The sequence below is a fragment of the Recurvomyces mirabilis genome (assembly GCF_035927965.1).
Source record: "Recurvomyces mirabilis strain CCFEE 5264 chromosome Unknown scaffold_26, whole genome shotgun sequence".
Lineage (NCBI taxonomy): Eukaryota > Fungi > Ascomycota > Dothideomycetes > Mycosphaerellales > Teratosphaeriaceae > Recurvomyces > Recurvomyces mirabilis.
In genome coordinates, this window is record NW_027041960.1 from 254812 (window position 1) to 277884 (window position 23073).

At 53.5% G+C, this 23073-nt stretch overlaps 15 protein-coding genes across 15 annotated transcripts; 5 read left to right on the forward strand and 10 right to left on the reverse strand.

Moving 5' to 3' along the window:
- Positions 1-401: 401 nt before the first annotated feature.
- LTS14_008604 (uncharacterized protein) lies at positions 402-1808 on the forward strand (the record flags this gene model as incomplete). Its single annotated transcript, XM_064841291.1, has 1 exon — positions 402-1808. One exon carries the CDS (start codon positions 402-404, stop codon positions 1806-1808), a length of 1407 nt encoding a protein of 468 aa, XP_064691155.1.
- Positions 1809-2228: 420 nt separating this feature from the next.
- LTS14_008605 (uncharacterized protein) lies at positions 2229-2760 on the reverse strand (the record flags this gene model as incomplete). Its single annotated transcript, XM_064841292.1, has 2 exons — positions 2229-2466; positions 2540-2760. 2 exons carry the CDS (start codon positions 2758-2760, stop codon positions 2229-2231), a joined length of 459 nt encoding a protein of 152 aa, XP_064691156.1.
- Positions 2761-3486: 726 nt separating this feature from the next.
- On the forward strand, positions 3487-4315 carry LTS14_008606 (uncharacterized protein; the record flags this gene model as incomplete). Its single annotated transcript, XM_064841293.1, has 4 exons — positions 3487-3826; positions 3886-3996; positions 4053-4204; positions 4259-4315. 4 exons carry the CDS (start codon positions 3487-3489, stop codon positions 4313-4315), a joined length of 660 nt encoding a protein of 219 aa, XP_064691157.1.
- Positions 4316-4508: 193 nt separating this feature from the next.
- On the reverse strand, positions 4509-5625 carry LTS14_008607 (uncharacterized protein; the record flags this gene model as incomplete). Its single annotated transcript, XM_064841294.1, has 4 exons — positions 4509-4668; positions 4723-5210; positions 5291-5539; positions 5602-5625. The coding sequence occupies 4 exons, from the start codon at positions 5623-5625 to the stop codon at positions 4509-4511; spliced, it is 921 nt and encodes a 306-aa protein (XP_064691158.1).
- A 1105-nt stretch (positions 5626-6730) lies between these two features.
- Positions 6731-7547, forward strand: LTS14_008608 (uncharacterized protein; the record flags this gene model as incomplete). Its single annotated transcript, XM_064841295.1, has 2 exons — positions 6731-6836; positions 6895-7547. The coding sequence occupies 2 exons, from the start codon at positions 6731-6733 to the stop codon at positions 7545-7547; spliced, it is 759 nt and encodes a 252-aa protein (XP_064691159.1).
- Positions 7548-7811: 264 nt separating this feature from the next.
- LTS14_008609 (uncharacterized protein) lies at positions 7812-8441 on the reverse strand (the record flags this gene model as incomplete). The annotated part of the gene is made up of 4 exons (XM_064841296.1): positions 7812-7837; positions 7894-8002; positions 8059-8366; positions 8429-8441. 4 exons carry the CDS (start codon positions 8439-8441, stop codon positions 7812-7814), a joined length of 456 nt encoding a protein of 151 aa, XP_064691160.1.
- A 1408-nt stretch (positions 8442-9849) lies between these two features.
- On the forward strand, positions 9850-11159 carry LTS14_008610 (uncharacterized protein; the record flags this gene model as incomplete). Its single annotated transcript, XM_064841297.1, has 2 exons — positions 9850-10574; positions 10625-11159. The coding sequence occupies 2 exons, from the start codon at positions 9850-9852 to the stop codon at positions 11157-11159; spliced, it is 1260 nt and encodes a 419-aa protein (XP_064691161.1).
- A 149-nt stretch (positions 11160-11308) lies between these two features.
- On the reverse strand, positions 11309-11914 carry LTS14_008611 (uncharacterized protein; the record flags this gene model as incomplete). Its single annotated transcript, XM_064841298.1, has 1 exon — positions 11309-11914. One exon carries the CDS (start codon positions 11912-11914, stop codon positions 11309-11311), a length of 606 nt encoding a protein of 201 aa, XP_064691162.1.
- A 447-nt stretch (positions 11915-12361) lies between these two features.
- LTS14_008612 (uncharacterized protein) lies at positions 12362-13230 on the reverse strand (the record flags this gene model as incomplete). The annotated part of the gene is given in 2 exon segments (XM_064841299.1): positions 12362-12767; positions 12782-13230. The coding sequence occupies 2 exon segments, from the start codon at positions 13228-13230 to the stop codon at positions 12362-12364; spliced, it is 855 nt and encodes a 284-aa protein (XP_064691163.1).
- A 1190-nt stretch (positions 13231-14420) lies between these two features.
- Positions 14421-14966, reverse strand: LTS14_008613 (uncharacterized protein; the record flags this gene model as incomplete). Its single annotated transcript, XM_064841300.1, has 1 exon — positions 14421-14966. One exon carries the CDS (start codon positions 14964-14966, stop codon positions 14421-14423), a length of 546 nt encoding a protein of 181 aa, XP_064691164.1.
- Positions 14967-16016: 1050 nt separating this feature from the next.
- Positions 16017-16783, reverse strand: LTS14_008614 (uncharacterized protein; the record flags this gene model as incomplete). The annotated part of the gene is made up of 3 exons (XM_064841301.1): positions 16017-16125; positions 16187-16593; positions 16649-16783. The coding sequence occupies 3 exons, from the start codon at positions 16781-16783 to the stop codon at positions 16017-16019; spliced, it is 651 nt and encodes a 216-aa protein (XP_064691165.1).
- A 662-nt stretch (positions 16784-17445) lies between these two features.
- On the reverse strand, positions 17446-18482 carry rec14 (Ski complex subunit Rec14; the record flags this gene model as incomplete). The annotated part of the gene is made up of 2 exons (XM_064841302.1): positions 17446-18423; positions 18480-18482. 2 exons carry the CDS (start codon positions 18480-18482, stop codon positions 17446-17448), a joined length of 981 nt encoding a protein of 326 aa, XP_064691166.1.
- A 601-nt stretch (positions 18483-19083) lies between these two features.
- LTS14_008616 (uncharacterized protein) lies at positions 19084-19663 on the reverse strand (the record flags this gene model as incomplete). The annotated part of the gene is made up of 2 exons (XM_064841303.1): positions 19084-19265; positions 19318-19663. The coding sequence occupies 2 exons, from the start codon at positions 19661-19663 to the stop codon at positions 19084-19086; spliced, it is 528 nt and encodes a 175-aa protein (XP_064691167.1).
- A 306-nt stretch (positions 19664-19969) lies between these two features.
- On the forward strand, positions 19970-21128 carry CDC10 (cell division control protein; the record flags this gene model as incomplete). The annotated part of the gene is made up of 3 exons (XM_064841304.1): positions 19970-20105; positions 20182-20744; positions 20796-21128. 3 exons carry the CDS (start codon positions 19970-19972, stop codon positions 21126-21128), a joined length of 1032 nt encoding a protein of 343 aa, XP_064691168.1.
- Positions 21129-21948: 820 nt separating this feature from the next.
- LTS14_008618 (uncharacterized protein) lies at positions 21949-22554 on the reverse strand (the record flags this gene model as incomplete). The annotated part of the gene is made up of 1 exon (XM_064841305.1): positions 21949-22554. One exon carries the CDS (start codon positions 22552-22554, stop codon positions 21949-21951), a length of 606 nt encoding a protein of 201 aa, XP_064691169.1.
- Between the last annotated feature and the right edge of the window lie 519 nt (positions 22555-23073).

A 23073-nucleotide genomic window follows, 5' to 3' on the forward strand; every position in this document is an offset into this window, starting at 1 on the left:
GAAGCATTCACTTTGCATATGCATCTGGACGAAAGAGGGAAGGCTGGGCTGACTCGGGAGTACCGGCCACTCCCGCTCTACCGAGGCCAATCGTCATTCTTGAAGCTTCGCAGGGGCTCTCAGCTTCGCGATTGAAGATGGAGAGAGTACAATCATATGCTAATCGGGACCGACTCGGCGCCAACGTGATGCTTATCTGACAGGCCACATCGATCTGTACAATATTGCGCGACTACTTCGACTAGCTGCGACACAAACCGAAGCGCTAGGAAGCAATCCGAGTCGTTTGCCAGCCGAGCGTTTTAGATGTAATCATCCCCAGCTATAATGACAGCTCCTTCTTGCGATCCCTACAGAGCTGAACTTCGCACTTTCTGCTTCTAACTACTCAACAACCTATCATGGCCGCCGCCGAGGTCGCGCCAAGGCCTGCACAAGCGAAGAGGAAGCCGTTCGCGAGTTGGGTGAAGCGCATCACGAACCTCAAGGGCAGTAACGATGATGAGTCGTCGAGAAAGAAGTTGTCTTCGAAACACAAGAAGAGCAATATCGCCACCAACAACATCAACAACAACTTCAAGAATAACCCGTGTCCCGAGTCAGGAGCGCTTAAGCAGCGTAATGAGTCGCCGGCGGGTAGTGCCAACGGACAACTCTCTTTTGCGACGCCCACGTCCCGACCTCAGGAGGATGCGGAAAGCTACGGCTCGATCCCGCACAATGCCCTGGAAGATCGAGACGGCTCAAATAGCAATAACAAGAGTGGAGCACCTACGCTGGCTACAAACCCGGAGACCGTCCACAGCGATGCCGGGTACAGCAAAGCAGCCACCACAAATGGCGGTGCATTGAGTAGTGCGGGAGCGGGCAGCACGTTTAGCTCTCCAGCACCGAGCGAGCGCTCCCTCACCACCACCCTGACCACGATCCAATCGCAGGCGCCCAGTCATGCACTGAACGCTACCTCCAGACACCACGGCTCACATCTGCACGGCGGCCTGAACAACCCCAACCAAGTCATGTTCAGCCACCAGTACCCAACCTCACCTGCTCCCACGCCAGGACTGACTGCTTCCGCAATCCCACGTCATGTCTCGGAAGCAGTCCCAAATACCTACAACTCAGCCACAGCCAACAACCTCCTCACCGACAACGCCAGCATCCTCACCCTCGCCTCGTCCTCAAAACGCCGGCGCCGAAGCATGGACACCGACGCCTCCGTCCGCGCAATCCCACCCAGCTCCGTTTGGGGCGGCAGCCGCGAGTCCCTACCTCTGAGCGTCCTCTCCGGCAACATGGATCCCAGCATAAGCGGACAAGCAGGCGGCGGCATGTACAGCACCCGGCCCTCCGTAGGCGGTCTAGCCTCAGCAGAAAGAGCAAGTATCTACAGCTCCCAAGGCGTGTCCGCCCCAGCCCTAGCCAGCGAGCGCAACAGCTACTACTCCAAACCCCCGGGCAAAGACATGACAGACGGCAAATCGCTCCGCAGCATCACGAACCTCGATGCACGGTCCCAATACGATGCGCGGTCTATCAATGCCGATGCGAGAAGTCAATTGGGTGATGTGGCGAGTCTGAAGGGGTACGAGGGCAGTGTGAGAAGTGGATTGCTCGGGCATAGCAGGAATGATAGTGTCCCTGGTAGTATCGGCAGTCCGCTCGCGAGTCCCGGGCTGAGGCAGACGAGTGGAGGCGGGGCGTTGAGTCGGAGGAGTAGCGAGTGGCATGGGATGCAGGAGAAGGAGGATGAGGATATTGATGATGAGGATTCGGGTGCTCACCATGCTGGTATGAGCAAAGATTGAGGTGGCGCGGCAAAAGTCAGAGCGTAAGAGTGTGGATCAAGAATCACACATCCACCAGACTGCGGACGCTGTGTAGTGTCTCAGTTGGCACACGCCTGCAATGCTCACAACATACTTGATGTGGACTCTTTTTTTTTGGTTTCCAAACCTGCGCATATATACCCAGACAGTTTTCTGAAATGGCATTCGGCATGTGGGTTTTCCCATCATAAGTCGCTACTCGCGCGCATGACCAGTTTTCAGGCCTACAGTCGCATAACACCGTCCCATCGTAGACGCACCCACAGAAAACCACAAAAGCGCAAATACCATACCTGCCTCCCAAACTCTCAGACGTGTGTGCGCATCCATCTCACGCCAGCGCGAGCAAACAAGCCGCGCAATCCCACCCACACATCTTAACCACCCATCTTATACCCTTTACTGCCTTATCGGCACCCCTTTAGCCTCAACCGCTTTCTCGATCTCAGAGACCACCCGTTCTGGGGCTTGCTCATCTACGCTGGTCCCGCGCTGCAGGATCGAAGGCTCCTTGACCGGCGACCCGGACATACCTTGGCTGGGCGTGGGATGCAGCGAGGGTGTTGAGTTGCTGACAGGCTGGCTGGAGGAGCCGGGCTGCGATTGCTGGGCTGCTAGGTGTGGGATCGTGTCGGGGCTGTGTGTGAATCACGAGGAGGTCAGTACATGATAGAAATGGTAGGTACTCACCGTGGCTGTGTGACACGTACGACGGATGTTCCCTCCCCAGCCCTCCGACCAGTCCGACGTCATCTTTCCCTGCTTTACTCATGGCATAGTCGCCACTGTCGAAGTACTTGCGCTCCTTGAGTTTGTTCTGCAGGAGGCCTTTGCGGTTGGGGAGCTTGCCGTAGAGGCGGAAGAGCTTCTGTTCTTCTTCCGTCAGCTGGCTGATGTCGACTTTGTTGTTCTTGTGCGGGTTGAGTGCCATGGTGGAGGCTGATTGGTGGTCGGATCCTGCGGAGTGTTGATGTTGTGGTTGTAGTGCCGAGCAGTCCGGCTGCTGAGGTGGGATGACTGCGACTTGCTCCTGCTTGCTGCTGGCCTGATCTTACTGCTTCGGACGAGATGGCTTCAAGCAAGTACTACCCGCGTTGCGACTGCTGTCCTAGTGTTTGCTCGTGCTCGGAAGAGCTGGTGTTGAAGCGGCGAGCGATTGATGCGAGAGTATTATTGACAGTCAAAAATGTGGTCAATGAGGCCCGAGCGGTGTCCTCGTGACGGCTGACGCGATGGGTGGTGGGTGGTGAATAAACGTAGTAGAGATCCTCGTGCTACGGAAGAGCTACCTTACCTCACGCTTGCCGTTTAAATTAAGTTGCGTTGTGGATCGTGCCTGCCGATTCCGGTCCGGCACACAACCAGGCTCCAATACTTGCGGCAAATCTATCTTCGGACCAGATCGAGACGATATGAGAGGGCTTCCGCGTAGACAGACTGCGTTCTACCAAGTCAATATGCCATTCACTGCCTCCTACGCTGGACAATAAAGGCGATATCGTGAAACAAGATCCTCCCTCCCCCGCATTCTATGCCTCTAGCTCAAACTCTGAAACAGCCCTCCCATTGGGCACAAAAAAGTTCTGGTATAAATGCAGAAGTCAGGTATTGCACAAATATACATACATGTATCTGCACATCCACTAGCTCCCACACAATGGCAACCAAACAGCACACCTTCATAGTAGAGCATCTAGACCCAGAACTGGAAGAGTGGCAGTCCTTGGAATACAAATGCATACATCAAGAATGCGAGGACTCGGGAGCGAAATTCATCTTATCCGGACTCAAGGACTCTACGGCCGTGCAGAAGCAGCTCAGTCTGCCTGCTGATGCTCTGCAGGAGCAGAGTGTGGAAAGTCTGTACTCGACATCGGAGGAGAGGCAGAGGGTGTGTCTACTGGATCCTAAGGGGGAGAAGGATATTAATCCTGAGGATGGGGATTTGTTCGATGTTTTTCTGTTCGGTGGGATTTTGGGCGATGAGCCCCCGCGAGGTATTTACTCTGAGCTTTGCTTGTCCGTGATGCAACGGTAGACTGATGCACGTGTACAGATCGCACCGGCGAGCTCCGCAACAAAGGCTTCGTAGGACGACGACTCGGGCCTGAACAGATGACTACTGATACCGCAGCGCGAGTGACGAGGATTGTTGTGCAGGAGAGAAGTGTGCCTCGCCGAGATGTGTCATACTGTCTCTCTGTGTGCTGACCTGTGTTGCAGAACGACTTGACGAGATAGACTTTATCGACAGACCTGACATTGAACTTCCAGCTGATGAAAATGGTGGCGTAGATGGCGCACATCCGAGCGAGAGTGTTAGCATGCCATTCAAGTATGTCAAAGGCAAGGATGGAAAGCCGATCATGCCTGAGGTAGGCTATTGCCTGTGCTACGGATTTGACGAACTTTCTGACCAGTATCTCCAGGGTATGGTAAAGCTGCTGGTCGAAGATATGGATAAGGGCATTGGCGACTTGCTTTGATGCAACAAAACTTCACGGAGAGGTTCAGGCCAGATCAGGCCCTTCACGTTGAATCATGTCACCCCACGCATGAGCTTGTAAGTATCCTCCATGATCTCATTTACATCGTTATAGCTGACCAGAGATAGCACGCCCGTGACAGGCCGGACACAATACCTAGATCACATTGACCAGGTGCTTGTTGGTCAGGCTTTCAGACACCCTTCACCTCATGGTCGTGGTTACGATGGTCGTGATGATGGTGGTGTACTGGCCCGGCATTCTCATCGACAGCCGTCATAGCACCTCTGCCAACAAGCTCCAGCTTGTCGAAGTCCGGATCAACAGCCTCGTCGCCGGTCATGTATAGGTACCTAGACATTTATCAGCAGAGATCTCCAGCCGCACCGTCTTGGCAAATAGCTTACCAGTACACCACACCCACAAAGAATCCACCACCAATAGTGTTACCGATGAGTGCCGGTATCATACTCTTCCAAATATAATACCCTACTCCGAACTTGGTGCCATTGAAAATGCCAATCGGAATCAGAAACATATTGGCAATAACGTGATCCATTCCCAACCCAACAAAACACATAATCGGCCACCAAATCGCCAAAATCTTACTCACAATCTCCCTCGAACTCACCGCCATAAACACAGCCAGACAGACCAACCAATTGGCTCCAATAGCCCGCAGGAAGATCTGATGCCAATGCGGATCGACGACTTTTTTGGTGGCGAAGGCAACACTTTCGGCTTTCCAGACCGCGGAGTCGAAGGTCCCGCCGTAGCCGCAGATGATGAGGCAGAAGAAGAGCATGCCGGCTAGATTGCCGAAGAAGGAGACGAACCAACTTTTGGCGATGTCGAGGAGGCTGCAGCGGCGGTGGAGGTAGGCTACTGGGAGGAACTGGAGATCTTTATATCAGCTGGCTTGCCTGCTCGTGGCTTTGGCTGGGGTTGTCGTTGTAGTTGATGTGCTGTACTCACCATGACATTACTGGTATACAGATCCGCGCCCGTCAGGACGACCAAGACGAGGCCAACGGGAAAGAAGCAGGCGGCGATTGTGCGGATGAGACCTGGTGCGTTCTCTTGGTACCATGGTGCGGCGTTCGTGGATAAAGTGATGGCGCAGCCGAAGCCAAGAAGTGGCCCTGCGAGCACAGAGTTCCACCATAGTTTGTCCCACCTCATCTTTGCTTTCTTCTGGCCGATGCGGGAGATGAGCTCCATCGTCTGTTGTAGACTCGGTCAATTTCATGGTAGATTCTGGTAAGCACGCAGGTGGTGGGTCTTACCTGCTGTGGGGTGAACGCATCCATACTGGCTGTGATTTGGGTAGTGTAGGAATTGTGTGAAGAGAGATATCCGAAAGGTCGGGAAAGGAACGGAAGAGAATCAGATCGAGCAAGAGAAATGAGAGGATACTTCAGCTTTTAAAGAGCCCGAGGTCGTTCGAACTACCCATGTGCATGCACACATGCTTCCACTCGCATCTGCCTTTGTTTGCTTGCAGGCCGCGGGCTGTAAGATCGCGCCAACCAACCACATGAGCTAGGCGCTAAGAAGTAATGGACCTCAATCTGTAGATACCCATGTTGGAAAGGTTCGTGCAAGACCACATTCCGAGAACGCGGTACCGATCTCAGCCCCAGGATAACATGCGTTGCTCCGCCCTTGTTCTGCTTAGAGTGGGTTCCCCATGGGCAGGGAAAAGAGCTCGGGCTGTGAATTGTAATCATTTAATATGTATTCATTGCTCTGGCTGGCTCACTGATGTGTCTGAGGTGAGATTATCCTGCATGTCAGCCCTCGCTATCATTATTACGGGCCAAAAAAGATCCTTGTCCGTGGGTGCGACCTCAGAATCATCCTCTTCGTCCGCGGTTGAAGGCGATAGCACCTGCATGCTGCAAGCGTGTATTGCTAAGCTTCTGGACAAGGATGCTAAGCCGTAAGCCACTCAAGCCTTGGGCTACACAAATGAGCTAGGTCTGGAGTGCAGTAGGTCTGATCTCCATACGGGCATTGTAGAGATAGCCCAGCGGAGTGCATCAGTAGTCGGAGTGTAGTGCATCTTTGGACGGCCTCTAGGCAATCTGGAGCTTGCCTGTGGATCTGACTGAAGCCTCGGCACCAGCGGCGAGGACGCCAAGTCTGCGGCAGCGACATGCTGTGATGTTATGTGGGAAGGGATGAGACATCCTCCTCCAGGCTCCGCCGGGAACATATCAGTGTATTGTCAACAGAATCATGGAAGATAAGTCAAGTTCAAAGGAGACCGTTACCGCCTTGACCCCGCCGTTGGGTGGAGCCAACAAAAGCAGTGGCGTAGCCTTGGCCAGGCAATAATCACTTCAGTATGGCTGCCCATGGAGAGGAACATAACGAATGCACGTCTGATAGAAACACGCGCGTGAGACCGAGATGGAAGGCCAAGTAGATCGCCTGGTAAACAAGACATGGGACAAGCTTCAGACGACACCCCGAAGCAAGCGCCTCATGATCGCCGTTAGCGGTATCCCAGGCTCAGGTACGACACATGTATCACATCCCTCGGGAAATTGTCGCGTGCTCATGAATACTCGCAGGAAAGACCACACTTGCTGCGAGAGTCGCGCAAAGGATCAATGACCGCTGGCATGGCGAAAATCCTGGCATGCCCACCAAACCTGGCATCGCAACCTTTTTACCCATGGACGGCTATCACTTGACTCGGGCGCAACTATCTGCAATGCCGGATCCAAATACTGCGCATGCCAGGAGAGGAGCTGCGTTCACCTTCAATGCTGCTGCCTTTCTTAAACTAGTGAAGAAGATTCATCAGCCACTGTGTCCGGAGACTGGGACAATATATGCTCCCAGCTTCGACCATCACACCAAGGATCCAGTCGCAGACGATATACCCATTGCAGCAATGTCTCGTGTCATCGTATTTGAGGGAAATTATCTCTCACTAGGTACGGGCGCACCAGAATGGAAGGAAGCTGCCGAGCTCATGGACGAGCTGTGGTTCGTGGATGTAAAGGAAGATGTGGCGAGGCAGAGGCTGATAGCTCGACATGTTGAGAGTGGCATTGCCGCCGATGCTGAGGCAGCAACAAGAAGGGCAGACGAGAACGATCTTATCAACGGCAGGCAAATAGTGGAGGGCAGGCTGGACGTGCATGAAATGATCGTAAGCAGAGATGATCAGGAGTGGAGTCCAGAGAAGCAGAGCATAGATAAGGAACATGATAGCTAGCCAGGTCAAGTCGTATCGTAGAGGCCAAATCGGCTTGTTCCCTTCGAAGGCTCACATCACGCTTGAAAGAGTACGCACGGGGCGAAGAAGCACCGTTGCATCGTGAGTCCTGTAGAGAGCTTGGTCTCGCTATCGATACATAACACCGTGCTGCGCAAGCCGTTCAAAGCACTACCCGTAGCTAGGTACACTGGAGAAGAGGTGGGTTTCGAGCTTCTGGACCTTGACTTGACAGACTCCTACAACTTAGCTATCTCTGATGATCTAGACGAAGGTGGAGGTACGGGTGCCTATTGTCATTGATTAATTGATGGAAGTGTGATGCGACGTTCCAAGTTTTGCTTACCCCAGTAGGTCATGAACAAGGAGAGACCGACGGTCTCGAAGACGCGAGCAAGGGCACCAACGGCGACGGTGTCAAGAGGGCGCTTCTCGGTGAAGATCTGGGCAACGAACTACATTCGTATTAGCCGAGGTTACCCGCGTTTCACGGTAACGTGATAGAGCATACCGAAGGAGCAGAGCTGGCGGCGAAGATCAGGGCGCCCATGTAGGCAGCGCCCTTGTAGCTAAGAGTGCCGGTGGCATTGAGAAGGGCACCAACGCCGTACGACTGGAGGGCAGCGCCAGCGAGGGACGTACCCCATGCAGCGGCGGCAGCGGCGGTCTGCTTGTTCTTGAAGGCCTCCTCAGAGCTGTTGGCCTGCTGGGCCTGGCGGTAGGTCTCGCCGAAGACTGGGCCAAGGATGGCGAGGGAAGCGACGTGGGTAAAAACCGTGCCAAGGGCGATGGCAGAGGGCTTGACTGGGGGAAGGTAGTCTGTGAGGAGAGGAGCTATCAGTATGGCGCTGCGCGGGCATATTGGAGTTGATACTACGCACGAAGAGTGGCCATTGTGGTTGTTGTGCGGTTGGTTATTTGGTTGATGGGTGAGGTCGTGTGATGTGATGGATTGTGTTTGCAGTTGTGGATGAAGGAGGAGTGGGTTAGGAGATGAAGAAACACTTGGTTGATACGTCACGGTCGCCAGTCTGTTGATGGCCCGAGCTCTCAAGCTTCGGATTGGTCGAACTTGCAAGAAGCGGGTCGAAGATCAGCCACAGAGCCACACCTCGTCATGTGCCAACCATTTTCGAGGTGACGCGAAAAGCACGAGACATGGTTTGGTCTGGGCCTTTCCTTTGCCATCAACAATGATGATAGCATCTTCTTGACGATGACTCTCGATTCCCACAGTCATATCTCGGCAGACGATACAGATGGACTGCTGGCAATCGAAGTGGACACGGATGACTATGCAGACGCTGCTGCTGCAGACACTCCCAGCGTGTCAAGGACATATCAAAGCGAGGCAGACTTTCAGGCCCAAAGACTTGCGTACACCGCCGAGAGTCGACACTGCGGTAGCAGCACTTACGATGACCTGATGAGAGCTGTGCCTGTTCTGTGTACGCATCGATGTGCCCTCGAAAATGGCCATACCCACGATGACTTCGTGATGCTGAGCAAGAAAGACGGCCAACTACTTGGCTATACTGTAGGCGAGCTTTACTACGATCGCAAGTACAGTCAAGTCATCGAGCTGTGCGAGCGTGTCAAGCAGCGATGCGTGGCCGACGATAGGCTTCATAGCAGTCTCCAGAAATGGAAGCTGCAATGCGATAGACGAATGCGAGGCAGAAACGCTGTCGGGCAGAATAGTGCCTCTGCTATCGCAAATGGGGAAAGCTGAAATCGCGGCCAGCCTGTTAGTGGCATCATGAATGCCTCCAGCGGTATTGCATGAATGGCATTGTAAGTGGTGCTCTCCTTGCCATAGACGCCGTGGCCGTCACGTCTATCTATAGCCACTATGCTTGACAAGCTAGGAGTACTATCACTTGATCACATGGGACAGTTCGTGCCAGGACGGCAAGTCCATTCTCATACATATTCCGAAGATTCTCTAAACATCAGCAGAGACGTCTGCAAGGAACGGACGACGAGCTCTCCACGTGTGAACACAGGCCGATGCAGTGTGATTTGCAAAAGCCCTCAATCCTCCCAGTGTTACATCCGGCTGATGGACTAGCACTTCATCAAACATCAGTACAGATCCACCAGAGACTGAGCTTCCCCGCAAACGATACTCCACGACTCAGGTAATCCTCAAAACCATATCGCGGCATTTGCCTGACGTGAGGGGTCAGTCATGAAATGATGCCTGCGGAGATGAGTTGATGTCATCGCGACATGGGCGTGAGCCAGTATATCAATGCTTTCCCTCGTCGCTTTCTCAAACGCCAAAAATCATCCGGACTTCATGGCTCGATTGACCTTGATCTCTGCCTTGGTGGTGCTGCTGCGCGGCGTCTCTGCACAATCGCAACCACCGGGCGTGACGGCTCCTCTGGCGAGGATATGTGGACCAAACACCGCAAAGGTGGTATGCATTGATCGATATGCTTCGGTCATGCCATACCATTTCTTCCGGACGCCTAGTGAGGGCTCGACAGACATCAGCTTTGCACAAACATCCGTGCCAAACGACACGTCCTTCGGCCTCGTCTCAACAGCAGATTTCCTCGTTTTCGACCAGCGAGCCTACGATGTGCTGGGAGCAAATCCAACCTATGATCTGGTCTTCAACGTCAGCGATGCGGTACATGAGGCACCGGTATACGTCCCAAGCCTGAACAAGCTCTTCGTCAGTCAACTGGCACCACCAACCGGATACCTGCCACAACTGGTCATTGACCTGAATCAGGACCCTCCGACATTGAGCGAGTTCATCAGTGATCCTCCTGTCTACGCACCCAATGGTGGCACGTTTCACAATGGACTCATATACTGGGGAGCCTCAGGTGGCAACAACAGTATTGGTGGCACCGAACAGCGCTCTGGGATTCGGACACTCGATCCACATACGAACAAGACTACCACTCTGCTTAATAATTACTTTGGCTTCTACTTCAACACAGTGGACGACCTATTCGTGGATGCTACTGGCGCTGTCTGGTTCACAGATCCGCAGTACAGCTGGTTCAAGTAAGTTGTATGTTCATATTGCTTTGGCCGCGCTAAAAACCATCTTCCAGTCGCTTGACAGACACGCCACCACAGCTCAAGTCTGCTTCTTATCGCTTTGACCCAGCAACAGGCAGTGTCACGATGATCGACGATACTCTCATCCAACCAAATGGCATTGCCTTGTCGCCAGATGGTAATCACGTCTACATTTCAGACACCGGAGCAGAAACGGGATCGATCATTGCAGGTGGACCTCCTGGATCACCTTTTAATCAGACTGGTGTCCGCACTGTCTACAAGTACGATCGTGTCGACAATGGAACCCACATCACTGGGAAGCGACCAATATGGTACGCTCAAGACTGGGTTCCAGATGGTCTGAAGGTCGCCGCCAATGGCTATATCGTCACCGGGACAGGACCAGGAGTCGATGTGCTGGACCCGTTTGGAGTACTCATCGTTCGCGTGCAGACCAACTTCATCGTACAGAACATTGCTTGGACCGGCGCAAACTTGACAGATATGTGGCTTGTTGGTCAAGGTGGTATTGCACGTGTCCGTTGGTCTTTAGCAGGGCAAGATCTGACGAAGCCGAGTAGTTGATAAGACCGTGGCTTTCAGCCAAGAATAAATGGATATCGTTCGCTGATGCAGAGTCATACCCCGTAGCCTCGTACGTCTCCTTCATAATGGTCTCCGTAGCCAATCCGAAATAGACTATCCAAGACGTGTCTCACCCCAGCATCACCATCTCACGCCAGATTCGCCACCATATCCGCACTGCCAGACCTCCACGCCCACCTAGGTTTGATCTCTGCCAGTGCGTTGTGAGCGTCCTCCAACAAACCCTGCGCATCCTCCCACGTCAGCTGTCCATGCTCCCTCATCTTCTTCGTCATCGAGAATAAATGAGTTGCAGCCTTGGCATCCGCATTGAACTTGCCCTCTTCACTTCCCACAATCCCGCCACACTCCTTGTTCCAATACGCCTTGAGCCAAATGAGAAGATTCGCCCAGTTCTGTGATCGTGAAACAAAGGCATTCGTCTTACACCATCGTCGTTGTGGCGAAGACTTGCACCAGCCTATATAGAGTGCGGCGTCGAAGTGCGAGATGCCGAACGCAAACACATTCTCCTGGTAGTAGATATCTCCAGCTTCCTTCCGACACAATTTGCTTGTTTGTAAGATGCCAGGTTGTAGTACTCTGCTGTGCTTGGTGATCTTGATATGCTCCGGCTCCAGTAATGCATATCGGTAGATTTGATTGCGCAGTTCGGCCGGCAGAAGGCGGAAAAGTGGAGACGTGTGCTCGGCGCATTCACTTCGCTTTTTGACCCCCATCTCCATCAACTGCATCTAGCCCGGAGTCTGTCCAAAGATATTGCCTACACCATGGTCGTTAGAGAGAACACGGTGAATCATGTGAGCAGGTCGCAAACTCACTGGAAGTCTCGATGGTGGCTCAAAAGTGGGGAGCTACTTCTGCAAGCGACCGTATCTTGCTGCCTTGGCTGGGTTTTCGCATAGGGCTGAGCAAGGATGTCTGTCTCATATCAAGTTGAACAGAAGCGACAGCGACAGCAGAAGTACCCATTTTTGGCCTGCAACAATCACATGTAGCTTGTGATATCTTCACTGATACAAGGGCTTGTATTCACTCAGGCGTACCCGAAAGCCTGCGAAAGAAAGCGAAGCAGCGCCACTGTCCATCCTTGAAGCATTCACTGAGATATGTGGTAGCTACACGATCGACTGCTCTGCGATATTCCTACCCCTACAAGGCCACTGCATCCATCTTCAACATCAGTACACGATGCCATCCTCTCCGCTATCGTCTCCCTCGTCTGACTCCTCGCCATCCTGACTACACTCGGACCCATCATCAGACTCGCCACTCTCTTCGCTGCTCTCATCACTGCTGAGGTCTTCGCCGTCTTCATCTTCATCTTCATCGTCCGTACCAAAGCTACCTTCGAGGTCTGACTTGTCGTAGTCCATGGAGATCCGGCTTGAGCTTGATGTCGGACTTCCCTCATTCGAGCTGCTGATCTCAAGATCGCTCCCGTCCAGTTCTAGCGACTCGAAGACTCCATCGGTAATTGCCGACCAAAAGTCTATTCGCCTAAGTGGGTCGACCTGCATCATAGCCGTCATGTGTGCAAGAGCCTCCGATCTGCCCATACCACTGTCCCGAAACTTGTCGACTGCTCTAAAGAGACGGACAGCCCCCGTGTAGACCTCGTCTTTTCTTCGTCGTCGTCCATATCTGGAACACCGCAGATTCTGGAATATCTCGCTGTGACCCAGCGCAGGAAGTTGACCTGATCAGCAAATCTGAAGTCGAACGCTGTGTTCGCCGATATACGATGCTCTACACCATTACACCACCTGATGTAATTGTCGGCTCGATCATGCTCGATCACAAAGAGAAACCAGTTTTCCTGGTAGAATATGCCGAGAGTCTCGTGGCGGACCCGTCGACAGATCTGCAGGAGTGCCGGTTCTGGAGGAATATTCTCATCGTCGGAGCGGACCAGTATCGTGCCGCTGACAAGAGCCTCGCGATACACCCAACTGCGCAGCTCGGGCGGCAGTGCGAAGAAGCTCCCGTGCCGTTGAGCTTCCATTTGTGTCGATGTGGTTTTACCGGAGTGTGCTGCGACCTTCGACATCGCCTTGAGGGAGAAGATGTGTAGTATGGTACAACGAAAATAACCACAGGTTCGGATATTTCTTGGGTGATCACGCGCTCTGCGTATATTCACTCGACATGACGTAACAATCAGGCGCAGGGTCACTCGTTCCTTCCTAACATGAATTTTGTGGAGCACGATTCCACCTTGTGACACGGCATCAATCTATCATCCGACATCAACATCTCACTCGTGAACGACCATCAGCAGCGCCACACCGGTGCAACACAGCATGAACAAACCACACAACGTCGCCAGCACTATGGCTGCCGCCGCGGGAGGTGACACGCACATCCTTGCACTTCCGCCAGAGCTTCGCCTCATTATCTACTACTACGTGTTCGCCGAACAACTCCAAGGAGTAACCCAAAGTGACAGTGCGGCCGAAATTGCAAAGAAATTACACCCTCACCTCCTTCAAACATGCCTCCTGGTCCGCTGCGAGTCTATTGAAAGATACGCGGTTCTGCTGGGCAGTACGATTACTGCGTTTCATAAGCTACTATTGGCTTCGGCACGGAGAGACCAGGAGGGTTTGACGTAGCCAGGTCCGACGGCACCAACGATGGATGAGCTTCTGGAACGCGGAAGGTCGTTAGACCACATCTGCAAGTATATGGTGGCGGTGAGGAAGAGGCTGGGGGTCATCGCAAGACTTCGACACTCGGTCTTCGTCGAGTTCGAGGCGCCACTAGAAGGTCCAGCTCCACTCGGCAAGCTGATTGTGCAATAAGACTCATCTGCCGCACTGGGCTGGTTGGACGAGGAACGATGAAAAGGTACCGTTCAAGCTCTCGGCACCCGCCAGACCAAGTTAGATGAAGTCCCGAGGCCGACAGCTGTCCTCACAGCGATTCTTTACATGCCATTGAAACATCGATGAACGGGATCGTAGACGAGACTCATGCATACTTGGAGCTTTACCTTGAAAGCAGCCCTTGGTCTTCTGTGGTCTTACACGGACATATTGCATCCAAGAAGGCGCAAGTCGAGGCCGCACAGCTAAACGGCAAAGATACTGATTAATGACCCAACGTCTTGTCATTACACAGCATAATGCAGTAAGAGAACGAATGACTATCTAACACCCGAGGACAAAACGTGGGCATTGCGCGGCATAAAAGTTCCATACGCAACGTCGGATTCTCAGAATTGCGATGCACAAGACATCACCGCGCTCTCGTGCCACCAAAACTCCTATAGCTAGGCCCACTCCTCAAGACTCTCCAATAGGTACTCGAACATCCAAGAATCTTCTCCTTCTGCGCATCAGCATCCCTCTTCCTCAGATACGCACGATGTCTCCTCTCCTTGGTCCGGGCCGTCTTCGTCGTGGGCGTCAAAGGCTTGCGTGCAGCAGGCTGCTTCCTAGTATCAACCCGTTTCGAAGATGTGACCCGCTTCGTTGGACGACCTCGTCGGCGAGGCGCCGAAGGTGTAGCTGTTCTCCGTGCAGTCGGCGTTACTGGTGGCGAGACGAGATTTATGACAATGCGTTTGGGAAGCATGACTATGCCTGTTGGACGATTTCGAATCGGAGTCTCTGGATTCGGCTTTTCGTCGACCGACTCTGCCGCTTCTACCACTTCTTCTTCGCTGACAGAAGACGTCGAAGAATCTGTCTCGTGACCCTTCAATGTGCGTGGAGCTTCACGCGGTCGGAATCTATTGTCGCTGCCAAATATCTCCCACAGTAGACCTCTCCACTCGAACATGGCTGGAGAAGGGTGTTGCTTCGAGTCCAGACAATGACAATAATCGATATTCCACATTCGCTTCAACCTCGAGGACATACCAAATGACAAAGGGGTTGAAAGGACAAACGGGTTGTAAGCTCCACGACCTGCCAAACTCCGGATGCGGACGAACAAAGAAGTATGGACAGCCAGCTTTGTCCCAAAAGCCTGACAATGTGGCGAGAACATGTCGGACCACCGCATATCTAATGATGCCGAAACTAGATTGCTGGTGTCACCCTTGGGGGCCATCGTCACGCACACTCATCACCACCAAGATGAAGTCCTCCAGCCCCATCCTCGCCCTCCTCACCCTCACCCTCGCCACATTCTCAACAGCAAAAACAAGCGCCGAGAACGACGAAATCTGCGGCGACCACTCCCCAAGCATCATGCACGCCATCGGCCAATTCTGCCAAAAAACCGACATAGTCGTCCCCAGCGACTACGCCATCCACGGCGCCCACGGCTTCTACAACGACCCTAACACCTATACCCATATTTTTCATCCCGGCAAATTGCGATCCGCCGCAGTGGGTTCCCCAGGGATATTGTTTCTCGCAGTTCAAGGTGTTGTGCGCGAATTCGCAGGATAAGACTTTCTCGGGGGTGGAGTATTTTGGGAGGCGGAATTGCCAGAGATGGCATATTGAGAATGGGGTGCTTGGGTCTGGACCGCAGAGGGCGGGTGAGTGAGAGCGCCGTTGTACTGTAGAGCGTGGAGTGTACAATGCTTCTTCGTTGACGGTGGGTTGGGGACAAGGGATATCGTCGTCCTTGCCATTGAAACAGGAGGCAATCCTGGCATGACATGATAGCTTTATTATGTGAGCAGGGGTTCGGCCCAAGACAGTGTGCACGGAGAAGTATGTGTGATCACGTTATGCAGCCATACTTACAGCATAGCGTCAAGCAGTCGACTATGTAGAAGAGTCGTACCACAAGAAGATCCCTCTATGCCAACCCAGACGCCGTGTCATAGCCTTCGCTGACCACCACACTGTGATCCTCCACGCGCACGCTACCCTCCTACGTATAAGTCGGAGAGGCGCAGATCCCCCATGTCTCCTCGACAATAATCCTATCAATAGCGACGCAGTCTCCACAACGCCAGGAGTGACAGAAAGAATCACCGTTGCTGTTAGATCTGTTAGCGTGGGGCTTGAAAGTATGGTGCAGGTCAGCATTCTAGCACTTACCAGCGACGATTGAAGCACGGCGTCAGAGGCGAAATGACAGGGATAGGACCTTGGATGCGCTTGTCGTGCTCATGCTCATCCGCAGTCTTAGGAACCCAGCCGACGGAGCCAGGGCCGCCGAGGGGACGAAGATGGTCCGGTGGGGTGAGGATCTGCGACATATCGGTCACGTCATGGCCGGAGACGTTGCGATAGGTGTCGCGGAGATGAGCCTCGTGGGGCTGAAGCAGGGTGGGGAGGTTACAGAGGTGGGCGTTGAGCTGGGCGGTGGAGAGAGGGGCGTAGTCGAGGACGTTACCCTGGCCGTCGTAGGTGCGGATGATGCCGTCGTCGCCGATGTGGGTGATGCCTTGGCCGGTGGGGTCTTTCTTGAGGCCGGCGATGACTGCCATGACGGGTTTGTCGGACTGTAGTGAGGTGGTTAGCAGGAGACTACGTTTCTGATAGGAGGTATCGACTTACGTTGGTAGAAATGGATGCAGGACCGGACTCAGTGGCCTGAACGGCGACAGAGATGGAGGGGAAACCAAGCGGGGATGCGTTGACGGTAGCCATGAGCATGGCCGCAGCGACGGCGAAGACCTCGATGAACTGCATGTTGCAGTTTTGTGGGATTGTGATGGGTTTCGACTCTGTACTGTGGATGTTGTTTGCGAGAGGTAGAAGACCTGTGTGTGGATGAGGATGCGATCGAGAGAAGTGTTCTCTGCGTGTGAGGGGAAGTTGCTTGAAAGGCTAGGAATGGCTGTTTTATGCCGCGCTGGTCCACTAGCGCGCTTCGTACCTGCCTAGCGTGGACGGCTTCAGTGAGTGCTTCGAGCTGAAACGTGATCAAGCAAACGAGGCGATTGGCCGTAAGCGGATTCACCAGGCTGCTGAGGATACCGCATGACCTGTTGTCTGTGCACTTCGATCATTCACCACGAGTGCCTCCACTTGGTTCACCGAATAGACACTGGTGAGTTGCTAAGTCGGTGAAGCTGGATCTGTCATCGTTTTGCGGTCTTATAGAGTCCGTGTTGTCTTGCTTGAGACATGAAGTCTGAAGCTGAAATACCATCGACGCAATGATATGTCGAGAAGCACTCGGCTGTCGTCCATCATTCGAGCTTCGCCACGGTGTCATCATGCAGGCAATGAAGTCGACCGACCCGCCTTGCTTCGAAACGTTCAGCGATTGCTCTTGCCTCATGTCCTCATATCTTCATTGCACCATCATCAAAGCGCCTTTACATACCCACCCTTTCCTCACCACCCTCTCAAGTCCCACTAGCCTCGCGATAAAAACACAACGTCCTCCCCGCCCCAGCAGCAACAAACGTCTCATTCCTCGCCGCCGCACTCCTCGGCAACCACTTGACCGCCCAAAGACACTTCTCACTCTCCGTCTGCGTCGCCACACATTCCCGCCTCTCCACACTCCAGATCTTCGCCTTCCCATCGAACCCGCCACTAAGCAAGAACTCCCCGCTCCAATTCCAATCCAGACTCATGATCCAGCTCGCATGGCCCGTCAAGTTGGCGACTTGCTCCCCAGATTGCGTGTCGTAGAGTGCTATTATTCGTGCGTCGCCAGCGGCAGCGAGATATTTGTTCGCCGGGCTGAATTTTACGCTGCGGACGGGTTTTATCAAGCCGCTGAGGGAGTGGGCGAGGCGTTGGGTGCTGTTGTTGAAGATGTAGATGCCGCCGTTCTGGTGGCCGCAGGCGGTCATGGATCCATTGGGACTGATGTCGACGCTCATGCCGAAGCTGCCTTTGGTTTCGTATTGGGCGAATTTCTCCGGTGGGGTGGCGACGGTGTTGTAGACGTTTATTCGGCCGTCGTGGGTTGTGCAGGCGAGGTATTGGCCGCTTTCGTTCAGGGACACGGCCCAGTGCTCGCCTGCTTTCTTCTCGTCTGGCTTCAGTTCGGACTTGGCGCTCCATGTGCCTTCCTCATTGCATTGCCATATCTTTAGCTCGCCGCCGAAGCCGGAGCTTGCTGCTATCTTGCCATCGAGACTTGTGCAGACGTGATGGCAGCCCAATGGATGGACTTTTTCTAGTGTCTGTACAAGCGGGTATGGATGTTCGTCGTCTGCACTGTCCGCATGTATTACTTGGCCTTTCGTACTGTGTATTCGTATGCTTGACGAGCCGGAGGCTGAGAGTAGCTGTGAGGAGGTGACGGCGAGTGAGAAGATGTCGGTGGGATGAGCGTCGGGAAGAGTGTGTGTTTGCAGGTATTGTTTCGACTACATCATCTCGTCAGCATGGAAGGGCTCTACAACAGGGCGAGGCATGTGCTTACCATTGCATTGGCTTTGGCAGGAACGACAGAGAGTAAGGTGAAAACAAAAGTGGTTATGTGGGACGATATGAAGTGAAATGGGGTGCAGAAAGTCAAAGCCGAAGTGGAAGTCACGAATAGCGCGCGGTATCATATGCAAGCACTCTAGACTAGGTATCATTTTGTCTTATGACAATGCCGTATACTGCCTCTATCTCTATCTCTACCCTAGCAATACATCTTGTGACTACACCGCTGACGGCGCAGTATGGGAGGCTTAGATGGCGTCCAGACTCGTGGCTCGGCTGACGTTGGCATCTGTTGCAGCATTACGAGCTAGCGCTGCTGGTGTCCATGTGCTTCAACATCCTCGAGAGCGAGATGCCGGGATCTCGTGATCGTTCTCCAAGTTGCCGTCAGCATCGTCACCCTTGGCCTCTCCCGTCGCAGCCTCATGCTGCTGTACGCCATCCCTGGTGGCTCTGAACACGGGCTCGAACTCGCTCGGCACGACATGCGATCAAGTAGAAGGTGCATACGAAGCTCCACTCAATCTCCGTGTAGCACTTTAGCCACCCTCAGACCCTCATGGTAGCTCTCCGGTCGCGAATTGTGACGACGCTCATCACATCGACTGCCCATCCCTCTTACTTCGCGCCCTTGCCGAATCTTCCTCGTCCACTGCCCAATCAATTGGCTTCTGCCCTCGTATCCTCCTCTCCTCATTGATCTGCTGATTCCTCTGATCCCTCTCAGCATCAAGCTCGTCCTTGCCCTTGAAGCCGTTGCTAAACCATCGCTTGATACCTACAATCATGGTCAGTCATGGCTCACGCCTTTCTTACACCATCGCACATACTCTGCACGCAATACGGGCACAACACATGTGCCCTCTTCGCCCGTCCACAAGCACTGCATTTGTTCAATGCCGTTACATCCTTCAATGCCTTGCCTGCCATGAATCTGTGTCGTTTCTTCATATGTGACGTCTTCTTCTTCGGTACAGCGTTGAGTAAGCCATCCCAGAGGTCGCCGAGAAGTACTGGTATAGGTGCTAGAGCAGCGGGAATAAAGCTCGTTCGTAATTGTTGTAATAGTGGTATGCCTCGAAGGATCGGCGTGGGAGTATGTGGGAATAGCGAGGCGCGTGCTACAGGCAAGAATGCTGAGAGGAAGGCTGATGAGGGAGCACGTATTGCGGCCATTGTCGATGAAGAAGAGATTCCTTCCGGGCCTCTGATCATCTTCTCCAGTGCCTTCGTGAAGCATTAGTTCAAGGTTCCGCGATGGCGCTCAGACCACGGCATTTCCTCCGCAGCTTCCCCCTTTCCCTTCCCTTCATGGTGAACCCTGCAGCAAGCCACGACCGCCATTGCTTTCACCACTAACTAAATCACAAATCCACCACCACCACCACCTACACCACCATACCACAATTGACGACCAGACCCTCGACAATACGGCGGTGCAATCTCTCTTTCACGCTCTCATAATCACGAAACTCACGCGCAATGGCGATGGCGATGCATAGCCCGCAGATGGCCCAGTCGGTGTTTCCCAAGAGCCACGTCGGCTTCGACAGCATCACCACGCAGATTGAGAAGAAGCTGTTGAAGCGCGGCTTTCAGTTCAACGTCATCTGTGTCGGTATGTCACAGCAACCAATGCCACGCGCTTGACATAGTGCACTGGAGTACGGCAAGCTAACCACAATCATCCACAGGCCAGACCGGTCTCGGCAAGTCAACCCTGATCAACACAATCTTCGCCTCCCACCTCGTCGAGAGCAAGGGTCGCCTCGCACCCAACGAAGGCATCCGCAGCACCACCGAGATCCACCCCATCACCCACACCATCGAGGAGAATGGCGTGCGTCTGCGCCTGAACATTGTTGACACCCCTGGCTACGGTGATCTCGTGAACAACGACCGCTGCTGGGACCCAATCGTCAAGTACATCAAGGACCAGCACAGCGCATACCTCCGCAAAGAGTTGACTGCTCAGCGTGAGCGCTACATCCAAGATACCCGCATCCACTGCTGCTTGTACTTTATTGCACCCACGGGCCATGCTTTGAAGCCAATCGATATCGTGGTGCTGAAGAAGCTGAGCGAGACCGTCAATGTCGTACCGGTCATCGCCAAGGCCGACAGCTTGACTCTGGAGGAGAGGCAGCTGTTCAAGGATCGCATCAAGGAGGAGTTTGCCTTCCACAACATCAGGATGTACCCGTACGAGAATGAAGAGTATGATAGCGAGGAGGCGGCCATGAACAGTCAGATCAAGGTACGGCTAATCAACCTACTACATCTGAATCTACCTCACTGACTTCCACAGTCCATCATCCCTTTCGCCGTAGTCGGCTCCGAGCGCAACATCAACGTAAACGGCAAGACCGTCCGTGGCCGTCAAAACCGCTGGGGCACCATCAATGTTGAAGACGAACGCCACTGCGAATTCGTGTATCTCCGGGACTTCCTCACCCGTACTCATCTCCAGGACTTGATCGAAACCACCTCCCAGATCCATTACGAGAGCTTCCGCGCCAAGCAGCTTCTGGCCCTCAAGGAGAGCTCCGCCCAAATGGGCCAAGGCAGCCGACCAATCAGCCCGAGCGCCGACCGCGAGCTGAGCAGACAGAGCCAGAGGATGACGATGAACGGGTATTAAACTGCTTATCCCGAATCACAATACTACGAGGAAGCAGATTTTACTCAGTATCATTGTCTCCATCCCTTGACCTCTGATCTGTTGTATGGGTGCTTGATGGCTGACTCTCCCGGTGTGTGCACAAAAAGACCAACCCAGCAAATGCTGCCGCCGCGTGTCAACGGGACCCCGAATCATGGGCGGGGTTTCGCTAGCACGGGCTAGAGTCCTCTCAAGCGATATATGCCTGGTCTGGGTGGGGGAGGGTTGGAGTGAGTGAGTGGGTAATGGTAGACAGGGAAGCTGAGAAAGGACGCGATGATACCACACTGTTTTTCTAATTTGGGACAGTCCTTTTCTTATGTTCTTCGTTGCTTTGCTTGGAGCGCTCGCTGCTGAGCTGAGCTGTGGTGGGCGAAAAGCGTTCAGCGATGGTGTCTATTGGGATGTCTATTGTTGAGGTGGTGTGTGGGTGTATGTATGTAGGTGCTGAAGCTCTGCAGGTAATGCTATCAAATAATGCTCTTTTACCAAGGCTACCATAACAACATGAGGCACGTGCGCGTGAAAGCGTTGCCACTGATGTTCGTAGGACGCAAAGGCGTATATGACTCGTTTGCACAACGTTGGAAGCTCCCTCTTTATCTGGATGAGCTATGCTACAGCATGACAGTGAGTGGCTACAATATCTACAAAAGCTGTATGCAAGAACTGATATACAGGAGCTCCGACGAGCACCGAGCCACCAGTCTCGGAAACATGTGTAAAAATCAAGATTCAGAATAATCAATCATGTAGGACCATAGAAAAAGCTCGCACCAAACCAAATCCCCCCCAACACTTACGGACAGTACACAATCTTAAAATCCGTCTTCCCCTTATAACAGACCGTATCCGGCGCCGCATCCCCAACATCACTCTGATTCGGATCCAACCACCCTTGATTCCCAGGACAATCCCACGGATAACACTTCAAGCTCCGACACGTCCCACTCCCCTGTCCATTCTCCACGGGCGCAGCCGACATCCCAATATCATGATCGCTCCCCTCCATCAAGCTCAAATCATACGCCGTCCCCTCCACATCCTGATAAGCCGCATACCCGAACTCGAACAAGGCTTGGGGTTTCCAGCCTCCGGCGGAGCCCCATTCCGCGTGGCCCGTTAGTCGCATGCCGATGGCTTTGAAGGGGGCGGCGATGACGATTTCGTGGCCTGGGGGCATGTTGGTGGGCGGGGACATTTGCAACATTTGGAAGTCCGAGGTTACGGTGTAGAGGCCGACTTCTTTGACGAAGGGGCAGTTGTTGGTGACTTCGAGGTGGAAGGTTTCGCCTGTGTCGGCGGCGGCTTCGGCGGCCATGGTTGTTAGGGTGTTGAGGTCGACGGGGGAGGCGGCGGTGGTGGTGGCTAGGAGAGCCAGGATAGTGGAGAGGGTGAACTTCATGTTGTCGATGTATTGTATCTTCTAGATTAGGTTCGTTGGTTCTTAGTCGTGTGTGTCTCACCTGCCTCTGGTGAAGATGGTGAATGCAGTATAGTCAGATGAAGACTGTGGGTACCAAAAGTGGCAAAAGAGACGGAAATGGAAGAGACTGGATTGCGTGGTGAGCCGCGCTGTAGTAGCTGCTTACAGACTGCTGGTGGGCATTGTGTGACTGGCGAGGATGGTCGTCGGTGGCTTTGTGTCGGAACAAAGGGCACGTGAAGATTTGACAATGGTGAACAATGGTCGGGTCGTGATGGGAAAGAAGAGCCGTGGGCGTAACAAAGGAATCGCCGGATCGAGGAGGGTCGGTATAATTCTATGCACCGTCTTATACAAGCGATTGATACGTACGAGGCCTCGCCAACCAGATAGCTTTGACCGCAGTACAGCAGAATATTGTTTATCACGTGGCTGCATCCAAGCATGTGTGGTCGTTGAAGTCGGCAGCCGTCGCACGCCCAGCATGACCAGTAGGGC